General features: G+C 42.2%; 3 protein-coding genes across 4 annotated transcripts in view; 2 read left to right on the top strand and 1 right to left on the bottom strand.

The window, feature by feature from the left end:
- Nucleotides 1-10633, bottom strand: part of POLR3G (RNA polymerase III subunit G) — a 35840-nt gene extending 25207 nt beyond the window's left edge. For both annotated transcript variants that reach the window (XM_084882030.1, XM_084882031.1), the window contains exons 1-2: nucleotides 10498-10633; nucleotides 2518-2677 (exon numbers count right to left, since the gene is read on the bottom strand). In XM_084882030.1, coding sequence (XP_084738156.1) covers nucleotides 2518-2634 — 117 coding nt within the window. In that variant the 5' untranslated portion in view covers nucleotides 2635-2677; nucleotides 10498-10633. The remainder of the gene's footprint in view (nucleotides 1-2517; nucleotides 2678-10497) is intronic.
- A 212-nt stretch (nucleotides 10634-10845) lies between these two features.
- Nucleotides 10846-17715, top strand: MBLAC2 (metallo-beta-lactamase domain containing 2). Its single transcript, XM_084882184.1, has 2 exons — nucleotides 10846-11778; nucleotides 17224-17715. The coding sequence occupies exons 1-2, from the start codon at nucleotides 11325-11327 to the stop codon at nucleotides 17607-17609; spliced, it is 840 nt and encodes a 279-aa protein (XP_084738310.1). The 5' UTR covers nucleotides 10846-11324; the 3' UTR covers nucleotides 17610-17715.
- On the top strand, nucleotides 16179-16698 carry LOC311621809 (small ribosomal subunit protein uS12). The gene has a single exon (XM_084882185.1). It carries the CDS (start codon nucleotides 16207-16209, stop codon nucleotides 16636-16638), a length of 432 nt encoding a protein of 143 aa, XP_084738311.1. The 5' UTR covers nucleotides 16179-16206; the 3' UTR covers nucleotides 16639-16698.
- Nucleotides 17716-19587: the final 1872 nt, after the last annotated feature.

Genomic DNA, 19587 nt, shown 5'->3' with positions numbered 1-19587 from the left:
TATATACAAAAAAATTACATAAAATTATAAATATACACACACACACACACACACACACACACACACACATATATATATATATATATATATATATATATATATATATATTATTTTAGCCGAAACCGGTTTGGCTCAGTGGTTGAGCATCGGTCTGCGGACTGAAAGGTCCCAGGTTCGATTCAGGGCAAGGGCATGTATTGGGTCGGCAGCTAAGTAATTGCGGATTTTTTAAAGAAAATCAAAGACAATTTTTTCATGGAACTAAATAACTTTATTCTTTAATGTATTGCCCATTTTGATCAATGACCTTTTGCCATCTTTCAGGCAGCATCATAATCCCACGTTCAAAAAACTTCTGTTTTTTATTAGCAAAAAACTGAATCAGGTACGATTTGACATCATCATCATTATTGAAATTTTTACCATTCAAGGAGTTTTGTAAAGATCGAAACAAAAAGTAATCAGATGGTGCAAGGTCAGGACTATATGGTGGATGTGGCAAAACATCCCAACCAAGCTCCATTAATTTTTGCCGAGTGACCAAAGATGTGTGTGGCCTTGCATTGTCATGATGGAATACAACACCTTTTCGATTTGTCAATTCGGGCCGCTTTTCTTCAACTGCATTGTTTAATTTCGTTAGTTGTTCAATGTAGACATCAGAATTGATCGTTCGGTTGGGTGGTAAGAGTTCAAAGTAGACAATTCCTTTGTAATCCCACCAAACTGATAACAAAACCTTCTTTTGATGAATATCAGCTTTTGATGTTGTTTGAGTTGGTTCACCTGGCCTGCTCCACGATCTTTTCCGCTTGATATTGTTGTAAACAACCCATTTTTCATCGCCAGTTATCAGTCGTTTTAAAAATGGATCATTTTCATTACGTTTCTTTAGCAAATCGCAGCTGCTAATGCGTTGCGTTAACTGTGATTCAGTTCGTGAGGAACCCATGTATCGAGTTTTTGAACATAGCCAAGTTGTTTTAAGTGATTTTCAATGCATGTATGTGATACATGAAGCTTCTCTGCAATCTCACGTGTTGTACTGTGACAGTCCGAATTGATTATTGCTTTGATTAGGGCGTCATCAACTTCAACTGGACGACCAGAGCGTCTTTCATCTTTGAGTGAAAAATTACCAGAACGAAATTTGGCAAACCAATTTTGACACTGCCGTTCTTTTAAGGCTTCGTCACCATAAGCAGCACATAACTTTTTATGAGCTTGCGATGCGTTTTTCCCTTTGCGGATATAAAAAAGCAAAATATGACGAAAATGTTCCTTTTGATTTTCCATTTTTCAACGAACGCCAAACAAAAACTACAAAACAGATCAAAAAACTTTTTTTACTGATTAACAGCTGGATAGCCAACTATCAAATACAAAATGTGTTTAACATTTGTACTACGTCTGCAAACCTAAAAATTCAACTGAAGCCATATATGTGTGAAACCCGCAATTACTTAGTTGCCGACCCAATACATTGGTTGCGGGCACATCCCCGGTAGGGGGTGTGCAAGAGGCAGCTAGTCGATGTTTCTCTCTCATCGACGTTTCTAGCTCTCTATCTCTCTCCCTTCCTCTCTGTAAGAAAAATCAATAAAATATATTTATAAAAATAACAGCAATAACAGCAATCTAAAATATATGAATTTTTAAAAATATTTCTTAGTTCACACAGGACTGAACATATTCATGGAAATGTATGTATATAGTTTTGTTTCCTATATTTTGAGAAAGGAATCAGAAAACTAAAATAGATTCACGTGAAATATAGTGGCAACCCGACTTTGGTAAAAACTGCTGTTTGAATTTTAACCCTTCTAGTTTGGCTCTTGCACCTGATTAAGCGGGGGGGGGGGGGGGGGGGGGGGGGGGGGGGGGGGAGGTAAGCTATTTACCTGAGCTTTCAGGTAGAGACTTGGAGGCTACGGCAATTTTCCCTTGCCTGGAACCAGGAGCACAGGAGAGTAATTCCCACTAACTCAGTAACCTTCACAGATAGAAACTGTAGATAACCTCTGAGCTCTGTTTCTATGTTATAGACTATTGCAGGATAGGGCCACATTCCAATGTCCAGCAGGATGTGACTAGCAACGACCCTGCGGGCTGACCCCAGTCTTTAGAATGCAGTCTTTAAGATTTAGAATTTAGAACAAAGGAAAATTCCTGTGGTTTGAACCTTTAAAAGGGATTGCCTACCCCTGAAACGGTGCAGTCGTGTGGAGACCACCTGCGTGTGGTGCTCTCGCGTCTGTCCTGGCCAGTTATTTCAATACACCTTTGCCTGCTTTTTAATTAATCATCAGCCTCCGTGGTCTTATTTTGAACCCAGGGTTCGACCCCACAACACAAGGAAGAACAGCAGATATATTTAAAGGAAAGTGAAACAGGCTCTTACTTTCTTACACTTTAGGATATCATAATGATATCACATATTCAAGTCCTATACAGAATTCTCATTTTCTGGGAAACATGAAAAAGCAGGCTGCGAGAACTCACTGTTGATGTACTTACAGGAAACAGTGGGGGTGGCTTCAATACTACATCAGGTAACCTTTCACCTCTGCTAAATCCAACCGCCTCAATATTGAAGGTATAAGCAGCACGTCCTCTTCCTTTATTCCCAGCCATTGGAACTGGTTACACCAGAAATGTGGGGAAACTCTGAAAGACACTAATGAAGGAGTAAGGTTTATTGGATCATATGAAAAATAAAACCAACATTTTAAAGCAAAATACACTTCACCCCTTATGTACCATGGCCAATTTAAAAACTTCTGGAAGGCAAAATTTTGTAAAGAAATGAGCATGTGATACTCGAATTCCTGAACTCCTCACATCTAGTCATGTTTGCCGATGGCCTCAACTACCTCACCCAGGCCCTGCGTGGAGACTGACCCCGGGTGTCCTTCGCGATGCTGCCCCCACCACCGCACAGCCAGTTGAGGCAACGTTCTCCACTCCTCGGTGGTGTGGCAACGAGATCTCTTATGTACGTAAAAGTATGGACAAGCAAAGGTCAGACTGAAGACACAGCTTTTTCATTCAACTTGAAGACTATTAGTCATACATACTTTAAATTTGTAAATGGCCCTGGCCTGTTTGGCTCAGTGGACCTATGGCCCTAGGAAAGAAGGGTTGTGGGTTGGATTCCTGGTCAAAGGCATACTTTGGTTGCAGGCTCAATCCCCAGCCCTGGTCAGGGAGTATGCAGAGGGAAACCAATTGATGCACCTCTCCCACACTGATGTTTCTCTCTCTTTCTCTCTCTAAAAACCAATAAAAAAAAATATCCTCAGGTGAGGATTAACAACAACAAAAACTTGTAATTGATTATTTCTTTAATCCTAGAATTTTTTATATAAAAGATCCTTGATGTGAAGTTCAGTGTCCTCCTTTTAGAAATGGGAATGGGCTCAATAAGACTCTGAAGATGACTGTCGAAGCAAAAAAACATAGTAAGTTCAGAGAAAACCACATGAAATTAACACTGTTAAAGGCAGGATAAAACTGTACTCTCTTCAATTCTGGGGACAGTAGAGATGTCACAGTACTCAATGTCCTGTACTGAATGTCTGAATTGTCTAAAGCATGTTTACATTATAATGTGACAACTGAGCTGGCACTGCATTAACAGGATTCCTACCCTAAAGGTCTTTCACCACAGCTCTGCATTTGACTGTAGTGAAGATTATAACACACACTTTAAATATATTTTTTAATGCTCACCAAAGGATATGTTTGGTTGGGGTTTTTTTTTTAATTGATTTTATAGAGAGGGGAAATGAGAGAAACATGGATATAAGAGAGAAACATCGACAGGCTGCCTCCCAGGTGGGGTTAGAACCTGCAGCCTGGGTATGTGCCCTAACCAAGAATCGAACCCTCCACCTTTCAGTGTAAGAGACAATGCCCCACCCAACTGAGCCACACAGGCCAGGGCTAACACACACTTGTATTTTTTTAAATTTTTAAAAAATATATTTTATTGATTTTATACAGAGAGGAAGGGAGAGAGATAGAGAGTTAGAAACATCGATGAGAGAGAGTCATCGATCAGCTGCCTCTTGCACACCCCCTACTGGGGATATGCCCGCAATCAAGGTACATGCCCTTAACCGGAATCGAACCCGGGACCCTTCAAGTCCCCAAGCCAACGCTCTATCCATTGAGCCAAACCGGTCCCGGCCTAACGCATACTTTTAAAATCACTTTTTCCATGGATAAGATTATCATTCAATCCTGTGAGCCCAAAAAGCAATAACATGCCCTCCCATACCAAATTACGAGTTCCCTCCCGCTTTTTTCTAGTCATTTATTTTAAAAACTGGGGTCATTGTACATACAATGCTTCTCCAACTTGAAGGCACTTGTGAATTACCTGGATTCCTTGTTAAATTGCAGATTCTGATTCAGTTGGCCTTGGGCGGGCTTAAGAATCTGCATTTCCTATAAGCTCTCTTGAGCTGCTAGTTTACAGATCCCAATTTGAGAGGATCAAGGCTGTACCTTGTCCCATATTTTGGATTTGAATGGTTACATACATGAGCTATGGTTTAACAGATTTCCGTTCCCTGTATCTTCTATAAACAGGTGGGCTAGAGGCTTACTGAAAGTGGGGTTTGCTGTTTTACAAGGATACGAAAGAGATGATTGTTTCCTACTGCATCACATCAGGATGCACACGAAGTGTCTGTCCCGGTGAGGTGCTGGTCTAGCCAGTGGGCTTAGGTGCGATCAGTGTGTTTCATCTGGTATAAAGTTCCCCCTAGTTTTGACCTGAGATTTTAGCTGTCATTGATGATCATAGTCTAGATCCATTTATTCCATTATGGATTGCAATATGGTAATATACACATTTTATCATTTCTTTCAGAATTTATTAACTGAAATTCTACCAGGAATCAGTTCCTCTCATCCACTATTTAGTTACTATGAAACACAATTCACATAGGAAAGGTGCTTATTTTAACAATCCAGCTCATTGCAGCGGCCCACACTAAGAAAAATATCCAAATGGCCTTCTTTCAATTGCTGAGTCATTAAAGCAGATGCTGAGCTTACGGAAGGGAGGCCTCCTAAGTATGAAAATTGCTGAGCAGAAGGGCTCACACCTTTACCCTAGGAAACAACTGTGGGAGCCCAGCAGACTTGGCTGAGACCACCAGGGGGAATCCCACCCAGGGTTTGCCACTAAGAACAACTGTAGACAATGTCTGTGAAACTTGCCTGATCGAGAGCACTAATTGAAAGGCTTCTTAAACAGAGTCCGAAGGGATCCTCAAGATCTCAAACCTACTACACCAGAATCTTCAGAGGTGGGGCTTGGCAAGTAGTTAGAAAACTCTCCCGAAAAAGGGAGTTTATTAGCTACCATTGTTTGATGGGATATCCCTTGAGAAATAGCAAACTTTGCTGCCTCTAAACTTCTGTTTTTATCAAGCAACCTTTGGGTAAGTGCCATCTTTAGTGAATGTACTGCCCTTGGCAGACAAAAATCAGTCCTCGTTCTTGAATCACCCTTAATAATTAAATGGTATTCTGACCTACAAATCCATCCCTTTTTAGTTTGGTTATCCTGAGTCAGTCAGTCCTCCTTAACTGGAGAAACTGTTAAATTCATTTTTTCTTCTCTTGCAGAGCTGAGAGGCCCTGGCAACTGACTCATGGGAAAAATAGTCCACAAGCAATGCTTAACCCTTTGCGCTCCGCTGTCCCCTCTCAGGGGACATCGGAATTCTAGCATATCACTCGGATGTCCCCTCTCAGGGGATACTGCAGTTTATTAGTGATTATGGGGAATTGAGTTAATTCAACGCACGTTTCTCAAAGTAGCGTCGAGTAACTGGTAGCCAATGTCCAGAATGGTTCGGAGTGCAAAGGGTTAAGCAGCAATCTTTAAAATCTTTTAAGTTGACTTAACAATTGCTTTATTTTTCAACTCTTTTTCACATAAATGGATTTTTAAACCTGCTTTCCCCATTTTCTCATTATCTAAGTCTTCCTTTACTTCAGATTGGACAGTTTCATTGAGTCATTCACTCAACCAATATTGAACTTTCCAGGCACAGTGGCAGAAGCCAAGCAGAACGGAACAAAACTGGTTGCTGCCCTCAGGTCTTATATTTCAATGGAGGAAAGAACACAAAGAAGAAAATAAATATGTAACATAAAATTATCTATTCTTTGTGTTCCCTCCAAAAAGATGTTCAGCCCAAACCGGTTTGGCTCAGTGGTGGAGCGTCGGTCTGTGGACTGAAGGGTCCTGGGTTCGATTCTGGTCAAGGGCATGTGCCTTGGTTGCGGGCACATCCCTAGTGAAGGGTGTGCAGGAGGCAGCTGGTCGATGTTTCTCTCTCATCGACGTTTCTGGCTCTCTATCTCTCTCCCTTCCTCTCTGTAAAAAATCAATAAAATATATATTAAATTGTGGAGAACAGTATGGAGCTTCCTCAAAAAACTGAAAATGGAACTCCCATTTGACCCAGTAATCCCACTCCTAGGAATATATCCCAAAAAACTAGAAACACCAATCAGAAAGGATATATGCACCCCTATGTTCATAGCAGCACAATCTACAATAGCTAGAATTTGGAAACAGCCTAGGTGCCCATCAGCAGATGATTGGATCCAAAAACTATGGTACATCTACACAATGGAATATTATGCTGCCATAAAAAAGAAGAAATTCTCATCATTTACAGCAACCTGGATGGAATTGGAGAACATCATGCTGAGTGAAATAAGCCAGTCAATGAAAGAGAAACACCACATGACCTCACTTATTTATGGATGATAAAGAACATTATAAACTGAAGAACTAAAAGATAGATATAGAGACAGTAAAGCAACAAGCAGACTGTCAAATTACAGCAGGGAGGTTAGGGAGATCTGGGGGAGATAAGAGATCAACCGAAGGACTTGTATACATGCATATAAGTACAACCAATGGACACAAAACTCTGGGGAGGGAGGGCATGTATGGGACAAAGATAATAATATACAAAGATAATAATTTAATTAAAAAAAATATATATATATATATATATATATATATATATATATATATATATATATATATATTTTTTTTTTAAAGGATGTTCAAGGCCTAACTGCTGATAACTTGAATGTGACTTTCCTTATCCTATATAAAAGGCTAATATGCAAATCTACCGACTGGAAGAACTGGTTGCTATGACACACACTGACCACCAGAGGGCAGACGATCAGCACAGGGGCTGCGCCCTGGTAGTCAGTGTGCTCCCACAGAGGGAGAGCAGCTCAGCCAGAGGTTGGGCTCATGGCTGGCGGGTGCAGCTGCTGGCCGGAGCCTCTCCCCCGTCCGCGGCAGTGCTAAGGATATCAGTTGGGAAAGGGCACAGGCCTGCCTGAGGGACCACCCCCCCTCACCCACGTCGAATGCACAAATTTCATACACCAGGCCATTAGTTTGGAAATAAAATCTTTGCAGGTGTAATCAAATTAAAGTGAGGTCATACTGAACCAGGGTGGGTCCTCTGCATCCTTATAAGAGAGAAATTTGGACACACAAAAAAAGATACACACAGGAAAACACCACGTAAAGGTAGAGACAGATAGGCAACACTGCAGCTGCAAGCCAGCAAACACCAGAAGCCAGGAGAGAGGTATGGAGCAGACACTCCCTCCCTCTGCCTCTAAAAGGAACGAACCCTGCCAACACTTTGATTTCAGACTTCTGGCCTCCAGGACCATGAGATAATAAATTTCTGTTGCCGAAACCGGTTTGGCTCAATGGATAGAGCGTCAGCTTGGGGATTAAAGGGTCCCAGGTTCGATTCCGGTCAAGGGCATGTACCTTGGTTGCGGGCATATCCCCAGTAGGGGGTGTGCAAGAGGCAGCTGATCGATGACTCTCTCTCATCGATGTTTCTAACTCTCTATCTCTCCCTTCCTCTCTGTACAAAATCAATAAAATATATATTTTTTAAATAAATAAATTTCTGTTTTAAGCCATCCAATTTGTGGTAATGTGTTGTGGCCGCCTTAGAAAGTCAGTACAACTCTGGAAAAAAAAAAAAAATCAGGATAAAGGGATACAGAATAACAAAGGAGTATGATAGTGGCTTTTTATCCAAGGAAGGTCTTTCTGTGGAGGACAAATCTGAACAGTGTGCTGGAGACGGTCCATGAGCCACTAGATGGAGGGATAGGGTAGAGGTAATTACAGAGAGAAGTAACAGCAAGTACAGAGGTGGAAGGCTTCTTGCTGCTCACCAACTACATGGGCTTGTTCTTCCCCCAGCCCCCATTGATTATAGAGAGGGAGGGAAGGAGAGGGAGGGAGAGAGAAAAATATTGATGTGAGAGAGAAATACTGATACTGCCTCCCACACGCACCCCGACCAGAATGAAACTTGCAACTTAGGAATGTGCCCTGACTGGGAATCAAACCCGCCATGCCCACCAGCTATTGGTGTTCAAGATGACGTTCGGAGCCACACACTGGCTCAGGGGGTGTGCTTCTTGTTCCTCACACTCCCAGCTTGTGGCTTTCCCCTCTGTACTTGCTGTTACTTCTCTCTGTAATTATCTCTACTCCATCTCATTCTGTTCCACCCTCCTATCAAATCATTCAATTCTTCCTTCAATGTCCCTGCCTTTTCATTTCTTCTACCATGAACCAGCTCAGCCCTTTCCCACCTCATTTTTTATTACCGTATTTTCCGGCGTATAAGACGACCTCCTAATATTTTTTTTTTTTTTTTTTTTTACAGTTAAAACATAGGTTTAGGCCTATTTCGCTGTATAAAACTACCCCCCACTTCAAAGAAAAAACTTACTTTGCCGTCAAGATCTGCAGGTAATTTTTGTGCAATTTTGGTCTTTTGCCCCCGATTTTCGGTTGACTTTTTTTTGTTTCAAAAGTCGTCTTATACGCCGGAAAATACGGGTAACTGCAAATTTTGTGGTATTCTTTGTTCTTCCTGTTTAATTTATTCTTCCATATTATTCAACAGTTTTTATTCATATATATATATAAAGCCTAGTTCTGATTATGCTCCTCTCTTCTTTCCTCTTGGCTAGAGAATTAAATCCAAACTACCTATCTCAGTATTCAAAACCCTTTTAAGATGGTGGCACCTACCCTGCTGACTCAGTCTTCTGTAATCATGGCTTAATTACCATTCTCTCACTTCAATTCACTCCCTCTTCCTCCCTGGCTGGCTGTATCTGTTTTCACCTTAAAATCCAGTTTAAATCCCTTAACATCCACAGGAGTCATTTCACCCCACCTTGCTCTTGCAAAGATCCTCCAAGATCATGTTTAAAACTTGAGGTGATACATATTGGTACACAACTCAATTCTGGAAGACATATAGACATGTCCCTTTTGGGAAATAGGCCTTTTCCAGAGGGAAGGAGTTTCACTTACATTTTTTGTTTGTTTCTTCAACTGTATTAACAGTAGAGATTTTACACCCCCCACTGCCTTCCCTCAAATCCTCAGGAACCCAGATCATGACTTCGTTCACACATCTAGCTCAGGGACTTGCACAGAGGATAGGCCTGAACAGAGCGGGAAAATTCTAACTAGGTTGGGAAAATAGTTTTTTAAAAAGGCTGCCTCCCCACCAAAAGCTTTAGGAGGATAGGGAAGGAGAGCACACCTATGCCTGTATGAAGGTTTATTAGTAGATGACACAGTAAGGGTTTTTAATTACCTCTTATAATGCTGTCTCATGGGTCTCCAATTTTTCCTGGCTGACTCTGGAGGTTAGTCAAGTTCTCAAGAGAATCTTTGAAGACTACATGGATGCTTCGATAGCTGGGAAGTGCAGGGCGGGGAGAGTGACCCAGTGTTCATGGTGGGAGTGATATTTGTGGCTGGCAGGGCCACACCCAGTTATTACCCACTTTTTCTGTCCTTACCAAGTGTGGCTGCTTTCACTCTCCTTAGTTGAACCTTTCTACCAACTTCCCTTGCTCTCTTTCAAGACCGAATAAACAAAAAAACAAAAAAGGAGGGTGAAGGAAGAATAAGAAATTTATTTATTATTATTTATTTATTTATTTATTTATTTGTTATCTATTTATTGAAGAGAACCCTTATCAACAATTTGTTTGTTTATGGAAGGGAAGAAAACCCTTATCCGACACTGGATAAAACGCCTACAGTGAAGAAAAGTCTGCGGCAATGATTCCTGCCGGAATCAATCGCCTAGTCATCGGATTTGAAAACCTACCATCAGTAAGAGCCTACATTCCTTCCTAACTCAGGGCAAACAGCCCCGGGAAGAGGAGACGAGGTTAAGACCTGCAAACGATGATTTTTAAAAGATTCCGAAGGGATTCCAGGTAAAGCTACCTCTCAACCACCCTCAACCCCAGAGGCGCTTTAATAAACCTCCCCCGCAGCCTCCCGCTCCCCGCCTCCCCCGCCTTCTCCATGTGCCCCTCTCCCTCTTCCCCACCCTCTCCAACCCCTCATAGGACTCCGTGGTTCCTTGTTACCTGCTCCCTGAGGACCCAGGCTCGGGCGAACGCGTGCGGCCGGAGCGCGGCGGGCGGAGAGCCGAGGCGGACCCACGGGGGCTCCGCTCCGAACAACGCGGGTTCCGGGAGCCGAACCGCCCTCCACGCGGCCGGGAGCCCACCAGGTAGCTCCGCCCACCCCGGGCGGACCCCGCCCGCTTTCTCCCAGACCCCGCCCACCTCTCCCAGGCCCCGCCCGCTCCCTCCCAGATCCCGCCCACCTCTCCCAGGCCCCGCCCACTCCCTCTCAGGCCCCGCCCACCGCGCTGCGCGTTTTAGCCCTCCGCAGGCTCCGTAGTCGCTCTTCCCCGCGGGCCTGACCCTTTCGGCGCCGGCGGCCAGCGCGCACCGCAGAGCCGGCGGGGGGCGGGCCCGGCGCACCCCGCGTCCGGCTCGGGCCTCCGCAGTCGGGGGGGCCCCCTGGGCGGGGGAGTGTCGCCCTCCCATCTCCCGTTGGCTGCCACGGCCCGGCGGCCCCGCCCCCTCGCGCTGCGGCTCCGGGGGCTGCTCTGGCTCAGCGCCCGGTGCGGCGGCCGAGCAGCCTCCGCTCGCTCCCTGCGGACCCGGCCGGAGAGCGCGGCGGGCGCTCTGGGCGGCGTCTCCGCGCCTCCTCCCTCCTCCTAGCTCTCCTCTCCATCCCGATCCCTCGCTCCCCGCCCCAGCCCCAGCCCCCCGGCCCCTCCTCGCTGGCTCTGAGCCTCCTCCCGGGCTGCGGGCAGACGCCCCCTCCGCCCGCCGCAGAGCCCCGAGCCCGGCCGGCCGGCGGGAGGCTCCCGCGCCGCCCTGCACCCGCTCCGCTGCCCAGCATGTCGGCGCTCGAATGGTACGCCCACAAGGCGCTGGGCGACGGCATCTTCTGGATCCAGGAGCGCTTCTACGAGTCCGGCAACCGCGCCAACATCTGGCTGGTGCGCGGCTCGGAGCAGGACGTGGTGATCGACACGGGCCTGGGGCTGCGCAGCCTGCCCGAGTACCTGCACGCCGCCGGCCTCCTGCAGGACGGAGCGGCCCGCGAGCACGCGGCGTGCAGGCCGCTGCTGGCCGTGGCCACCCACGTGCACTTCGACCACTCCGGGGGCCTCTACCAGTTCGACCGGGTGGCCGTGCACCACGCCGAGGCCGAGGCCCTGGCCCGCGGGGACAACTTTGAGACGGTGACCTGGCTGTCCGACAGCGAGGTGGTGCGGGCACCCAGCCCCGGCTGGAGGGCCCGGCAGTTCCGAGTGCAGGCGGTGCAGCCCACCCTCATCCTGCAGGATGGTAATGGGCCCTCCCGGGCGCGCGCTTTTTTTCTCCTTTTTAAGGCCGGGGATCGGGGAAGAAAATGCCCGAGGGATGGGTGCATGTGGCCGAGGTGCATGTCTGCGAGGGGCTTGTCACGTCGCAGAAACGCCACTCCTGTGTCTCCCGTCCCCGAGTGCAAGCCCTTACTCCGCCAGAGCCCAGTCCATGGCCGCCTTCCTCACCGGAGACCAGCAATGCTGAGCACTCGGTGAAAGCCGGCCCCACCCCCTAGTCAGTTTCTTGTGTCAGATACAGTAGCGCAGCACTTCTGATTAGAAATGTTCCGTTCTTTTCTCGCCCCCGAAAACCTATCTGACATTTTCAGGCGCTTCTCCAGCGAGAAGACCTGGAGAACGACACCTCACACAGGGCATGCCATGCTCTATGCTTCTGAGAGCTGCTGACTGCATCTGCTCGGTGGCCATGGGCTAGGAGGAATTCCCACCTGTAGGCTTAGAAACCCTTCAGAGAGCTGTGGTTCGGATCTGCTCATGCATCCTTAGCTTCCCCATAGATTTCTGTTCTTGATGTGGCCTCCCGAGAGGAAAATCTTGATACAGGGTACACAAGAAGTAGAATTATGTCCTGAATCTACGTGCTATGACAGATACCCTGTCTGGAAAGCAAGGCCTGAGAGAGATGAATAAGGAGGTTATTTCCGGTGATGGTGAAGAAGGTGGGCTAATGTATAGATATCCTTGGGCCTGTGTGAAAGATGGGATAAGGTTTAGAGAGAAACTAATGGGATAAAATAAGAGTAGGACCCCAGTCTTCCCGATCCCATGCAGGCACTTAAATAATTTAGGTAACTAGACACAGTGGTACCATTTGTATATTGATTTCCTTTATTCTTTTTAGTATACTGTGTTGACTTCATTTTATCCTCACAACAGATTTGAAGTGAGCCAGTGGACACCTAGTTCAATGGCATGGCTAGAGTGCACAGAGCAAGACAGTGGCAACAGTCAGGATTTGAACCAAGGCACCATAGCTCAAAGCATGCTGATCATACATAAATCCTACTCCATAAATATATTATGGTAATTCTGAGTAGAATGTGAAATCCCCTCCTTTCCATTCTATTCTTGAAACCATTTTAATTTCCACTTTAATTTATTAAAACATCCTTCGATGAGGTAAAAAAATCAAGTTGCTGCAATACAATAAGGCTCATTTTATGACTGGCCAATATGACAAATAATGAAATATTTTACAAAAATAATTTTGTTTTACAGATGAAATCCTGATCACTTGAAATATAAAATATAAAGAGCATGATTCTATACCTTATACCCCACCCAAAAAGTCCTTTCATTAAAAATTTAAATCTAAATATAAAATTTAAAAAAACTGGTTTAGATGGTAGTCTTATATTACCTAACAACTTGAGATGAAAGTATGGTACATTTAATGTAAATTTAATGTCTTTTCACATTATCATATATTTAATGTAAATTTAACATAAATTTACATTAAATGTACTTTTAACTACTATATAGCTTGATAAAATTGATACTTTTACTAATAAAGGTAAGATTTCCATGTAGTTGATGGATATTCAGACTAAATTTTTTCTGGCATCCAGATAAAAAAATGTTGACATTAGGACTTAGAATACATTTAAATTGTGTAAATGAATAAATTACTTTTGATTCCTTTCCTTTTGCTCTCTGCCAGCGATCTATGGTGAAAGAGTGATAGAATGACTGTTTCATAGATAAATATTCCAGGCAGGCCTGACTGTCCCATGCACACACCCACTTTGAAAAAGAGCTGGGACTAAAATCCAGGTTTACTAAATACCATTTATAGCTTTATAATTATAATTAAAGTATTTTGGACCTGCAAGGGGTCTGTACCCTACCTGTGTGGTATTTTAAGCCTTTGAAGGTATAAAAAGAAAGCTTGATATTTATCAAGCACTTTGAAGGTTATAATACTGTGTTAAATCAAAAGGTATGTGGTTTTTTGTTTTGCTTTTAGTACTGAATGCCTCACCCTCTCAAGTAGTATCTAATTTCCTCTTTTCTGAAGAGTATTAATTTCCTGTCTCTTCTGCATGGTGTGGTCTGCTAACTTGCTATTATCATAATATGGATGCCTGGAAGGAGATATAAAATATTTATATTAAAAGTGCATGCACAGTTATGCACACACATCAACAGCACAAACCAAAACAGCACATGTTCTTCATTGCTTTGATTAGAAGATAAGGAAACTGTAGTCAATTATTTTATTACATTTCATTTAAGTGAATTGATGATCACCTGTCTTGGGAAAACAAATCTGTACACTGTATTACTAATCCAAAAGCTGACTTGTAAATGAGGGACAAGGAGGACAAGGAGAGATCATCACACAGTGCATCATCTCAGATGGAAAAACACTCGCCTTACCACTAGTGAAATAGTGTCTTCCTGTAATAAAATAGCAATAAACCATACATTGATATAGCACATTCTTCTTGAATGGGTGCACATTTTGCCTATTTTTTTTTTTTTAACAATATTCAGGTGATATGAAGTACAGGCATTTTGGCTCCTATTATGCACATTTAAACTATTTGCCCAGAGTCACCAACATACAGAGTTAGGCTAAAGTAGGTTTATAGTTAATTGTATGGAAAATAATACAATAAATAATAATACAAAAATAAAGTGTTTTGCATGCTCACAACTGTATGCCTATTTTGTATTTGAGCGGCTGTTTCAGATGGACTTGAATCATTTAGGGACAATAAAAATAAAAAAATAAAAAAAAGATTCCAGAAAGGTAGGTGATTAAATAAGCACATCTTATTTGACTTCCTTCTAAAACCCCATTAAGAATACTATAAAGGGACTGTGGTTTGCTCCCCACATTGACTGGGGAACTGTTTCAGTTGTGGAGAGCACTAAATGATGACTGAGTGAGTAGTTTTATCCTATTACAGCAATGGGAAAGCAAGAGCCCATCCAGTGAGCACTGCAGGAGCTTTAAAAGGAATTAGTCTCTGGTACCTAAGTGGAGGCAAAGGGAAGAATACTACTAAAATGAGTAGAATTGGTTGAAAGCCATTTAAGAAGCTGTTAAAACTCAAGAACCCTTCTTAATAAGTGAATGCCCATCCAGTTTAGTTTGTTCTCTGGAGAGAGTAAAGCAGAGGGGTTTCTTGACTAAGCGATGGCAAGTACTATTGAGTACAGAGTTCAGAATGGAAAATAGGAAGAATGTGTGTGATTCCCTCCCAGTTCCCAGAGAATGAGAGCCAGGCGTTTGTCCCCCACCTCCTCCCTCCTAGAAAATTGAAAGAATCAGATCTGAAATATCTGTTCAGACACAGAGGAAAGATTAAGATGCTGATCTCTAAGTAATCCTTGGCTTGATCTTTCTGCAATGAAGCCCATATGTCACTAGGTCCCATGCATGTGTTTCTGGCAGCCTTTTCATCCCCCACTCTTAAACAGGCAACCAAATATTGTGAAAATTCTCTAACAAGAGATCAAATACTAAAACAAATAGCATAAAGCAACTTGGATGGTAGAATTATCATTAATATCATCAGGGGACTACAGAAAGTATTGCATTCAAGTTATCCAAGAGACAATAAGATGCTTTCAAAATAAGCAACAGCGTTGGTGGTATAGTGGTGAGCATAGCTGCCTTCCAAAATAAGCAACAAACGGAACAATACACACACACACACACACACACACACGAAAGGGGCTCTTGGAATATAAGACATCCAAAAAACTTAGCAGAAGATAACATTGAAAAGTTACAAAAAGAGCAGATAGGTAAAATGGAAACTAGGAGAGAACCAGTAAAGGAACAGTTTAGAAAATCCAACATTGGAGTAATAGCAGCACAGACAAATAAAGTGGCGGAAAAGAAAGCACAGTACAGATAATTCCAGAAAATACCCCACCGCTAAGGGATGTAAATTTCCAGATTGAATGACCCCAGAGTTCCCAGCAAAATGGATGGAAACACTTCCAACCCTAGGCACATGGTTGTAAAATTTCTGACTACCTTTTTAAAAAAGTTATCCTGTGAAGGTATCTGGCCATGACTGGAATGCTGGGAAATTTGGGAGTGTCTGATCCCATCTCACTGTAATTACTGGGATTCAAGACCAGACCAGAACAGACTGCTCCCACCCCGTGCCCCATTGATCTGTTTTGTGTCACTATAGTTTATTTTTTCTGAAAAGTTTCTACAAATGCAATTATATAATATATAGTTTTCATATATTCCATTTGGTGTGATGTTTTGGAGATTCATCCATGTCGTATTTATTTATTTATTTATTTATTTTTTAAATATATATTTTATTGATTTTATACAGAGAGGAAGGGAGAGAGATAGAAAGTTAGAAACATCGATGAGAGCTTTTTTTTCGCTCAGGCCCGTGGCGCCGGCAGGATGGGCAAGTGTCGCGGTCTCCGAACTGCCCGGAAGCTCCGCAGCCACCGGCGGGATCAGAAGTGGCATGACAAGCAGTACAAGAAGGCCCATTTGGGCACGGCCCTGAAGGCCAACCCTTTCGGAGGCGCTTCCCATGCAAAGGGGATCGTGCTGGAAAAAGTAGGGGTTGAAGCCAAACAACCAAATTCCGCCATCAGGAAGTGTGTCAGGGTCCAGCTGATCAAAAACGGCAAAAAAATCACAGCCTTTGTACCCAATGATGGCTGTTTGAATTTCATTGAGGAAAATGACGAAGTTCTGGTTGCTGGATTTGGTCGCAAAGGTCATGCTGTTGGTGACATTCCTGGAGTTCGCTTTAAGGTTGTCAAAGTAGCCAATGTGTCTCTCTTGGCCTTGTACAAAGGCAAGAAGGAAAGACCAAGATCCTAAGTTTTGATGGTGAAATCACAGTAATAAATTTTCATATGCCTAAAAAAAAAAAAAAAGAAACATCGATGAGAGAGAGTCATCGATCAGCTGCCTCTTGCACACCCCCTACTGGGGATGTGCCCACAACCAAGGTACATGCCCTTGACCGGAATCAACCCGGAACCTTTCAGTCCCCAAGCCGATGCTCTATCCATTGAGCCAAACCAGTTTCGGTGGCCCGTGTTGTATTTATTAATAATTATTATTTTCCATTGCCTAGAAATAACCCAGTCAATGGACATGAAGTATCTCTTCTTTTGTTAGGTCTTTTTTCCCTATTATTTATTTTTAATGTTGACAGTACTATAGATGTCTCCCAATTTCTCCCTTCTTGGCACCCTCCACCCAACCCTTGCCCCACCCTAGGCCTTCCCCATACTATTATGTGTCCATGGCTTATGTGTATATGAAATAAGGTACTAGTATTTTTAAAATTAAAATAAATGTCACCCTTCCCAACCTCTTTGAAACCATTTAAATGTTGTTCTTTTTAATTGAAGGCATATGTGCAACATGTTTATCTGTGAACTCTGTTTCTGTTTATAGGGGATGTAATCAACCTTGGTGACAGACAGCTCACTGTTATGCACATGCCCGGTCACTCCAGGGGCAGTATTTGCTTACATGACAAAGACCGAAAGATTCTCTTCAGTGGAGATGTTGTGTACGACGGATCGCTAATTGACTGGCTCCCCTACAGCAGGATAAGTGACTATGTTGGAACCTGTGAACGTCTGATCGAACTAGTGGACAGAGGTCTGGTAGAGAAGGTGCTTCCTGGGCACTTCAACACGTTTGGTGCCGAAAGGCTTTTTCGATTGGCTTCTAACTATATTGCAAAAGCCGGGATATGTCACAAAGTTTCTACTTTTGCCATGCGATCTTTTGCAAGTTTAGCCCTACGTGTAACAAATTCTAGGACCTCACCATAGTACCTATTCTGATAACCTATTTAGGTTAGTTCTATAAATTAATCCAGTTCACTTTATGCTGGTTAAAATGACTAATGGTGAGCATTTAAAGAAGTGTTATTATTACTACTGTTGTATATTAGAGGAAAAGAAAAAAGGTTGAGAAGGAATAAGCCAAAAAAGAAAGTTCTTAGTTTAATTTTTTTTCTTTCCTCAAATAATAAGCCTCTTAAGTAAGATTATAATTTGCCAAAGCTGTCATCTTGTAATATTTGCTTTAGAAATGACATAAAAATATATAGGGAGCAAGGAGACATTTTGAGTAGTAAGAGAACTATCCTTGCCTTCCATTTGTCTTATTTCCTAGAAAAGGGTCATAAAGTGTTATTAATATTCCAAACTTGATATTTTTAGTATATTATTTAAAAGTAAAGGTTCTTGGGTTTAAAATACATTAGAACTCGATACAAACATATAAACTAAGATTTAGAATGACAGCTAAAACAATTCATTGTTCTGGTACAGAATTTTTATACTTCATTTTATTTATTCTTAATGTAATTATCACATATATTATGTGTTGTATAATTTTACTTACAAAAGTACAATGAAGTTTGTTTTATTGCAAAGCTTTAAATGTAAATTGCAGAGTGCTTCAGTAAAAAGATGTTATATATTGTTGTTTGTTATTATGTGTGTGTGATATTTGTAATCATAAAAGTGAATTTCAAATGTCTGTAATCTAACTACAAATTGTCAGCTTTCTCAAAAGGACACTGTCAGGCAAACCTGAAAAATATACACATTGAGAATAATTTTATTATATCCTGTTTTAATGCTAACAGCTATTATAAACAAAATTTTTCTTGTGAAATAACAGCTTCACTATATGTCATATTTTATAGTATCAAAACAACTAGAGACCTACAACATCCTGGTCTGAACCATTCTTTTATTTTAACATACCATACACATGTATTACAGAAGCCTTTCAAATAATGGGAAAATGTGCATTAGATATTGTCTTAGAGTGAATTGCCTTTTTAATCCTGATTCACAACACCTATTCCTGTTCAGTATTCTTTGTCCTGAATGAAATGAAGTCTACATTTATAAAGTTATAGGAAAGATTATACCACTATTTAGTAAAATGTTTTGGTTTGGTGCTCTTAATTATTAAAAAATCTTTTGGAATAGTAGTTCATAAAGGTTTTTTTTAAAGTGTTTTCACTGCCTTTTTATTATTGACATGTCCAAGACCAAACTGAAATAGCTTTGGAAATTAGATTTTCAGTTTTAGGAAGGTCCAGCAATTGGTTTCTAAAAAATTATTAAACTTTTCCTATCCTACACCCACCCAGGTTCTTTAGTCTTTTATTCACTCAATACACATGTGCACACACACCCACATGCATACACACAGTCACATATATACATGCACAGCATTGTGCTAAACACTGTGGAAGCTTAAAAAGTCAAAGAGACTACACCCTAACTAGAAGTAAAGAAGTCAAAGTGTGAATAATATTATATGCAGATTGAAGTTGCTATGAATTACACATGAGTGAGTGTCAGGACATAAATGGAGGAATGTGAAATTGGGTTAGAGAAAGATTCCTAAGGGGGGATTTGAGTCATATTGGGAAGGATGGTTTTCTAGGTAGTCCAGGTAGGAAAGAAAAAGGTTCAAAATCGGGATGGAAGCATTGCTGTCTAGAGGAGCTATGCCCTGTGATAACTTAAATTTAATTTTCAGGAATCTTAGATCTTCCAAACACCAAGTATTTAGCATGAGAAAGATGGGTTTGTGATTGAGTATTTAAAAATAATCTTTAATGACAGACAAGCTGTACTGCCACATGTGACCAAATGAATCTTTATTTAAAATCAGTAAGAAGGCCATGATGGTTCAAATGTAAAATATCATGGTCATTTCTCTATTATAGTCATTGAAGGCTGTAGGTCGGTTTCAGTTGATAGTGCAACATCAAGAATATAA

Source organism: Pipistrellus hanaki (genome assembly GCF_964339955.1).
Source record: "Pipistrellus hanaki genome assembly, chromosome: 4".
NCBI classification, from domain to species: Eukaryota; Metazoa; Chordata; class Mammalia; order Chiroptera; family Vespertilionidae; genus Pipistrellus; species Pipistrellus hanaki.
The sequence above is the reverse complement of the archived record's forward strand: the minus strand, read 5'-3'. Positions and strand labels throughout refer to the sequence as shown.

Coding starts and splice junctions, on each gene's coding strand:
- MBLAC2 (XM_084882184.1), top strand. CDS start 11,325: ATGTCGGCGCTCGAATGGTACGCCCACAAGGCGCTGGGCGACGGCATC. Junction 11,779..17,223: donor CACCCTCATCCTGCAGGATG/GTAATGGGCCCT, acceptor TTCTGTTTATAG/GGGATGTAATCAACCTTGGT.
- LOC311621809 (XM_084882185.1), top strand. CDS start 16,207: ATGGGCAAGTGTCGCGGTCTCCGAACTGCCCGGAAGCTCCGCAGCCAC.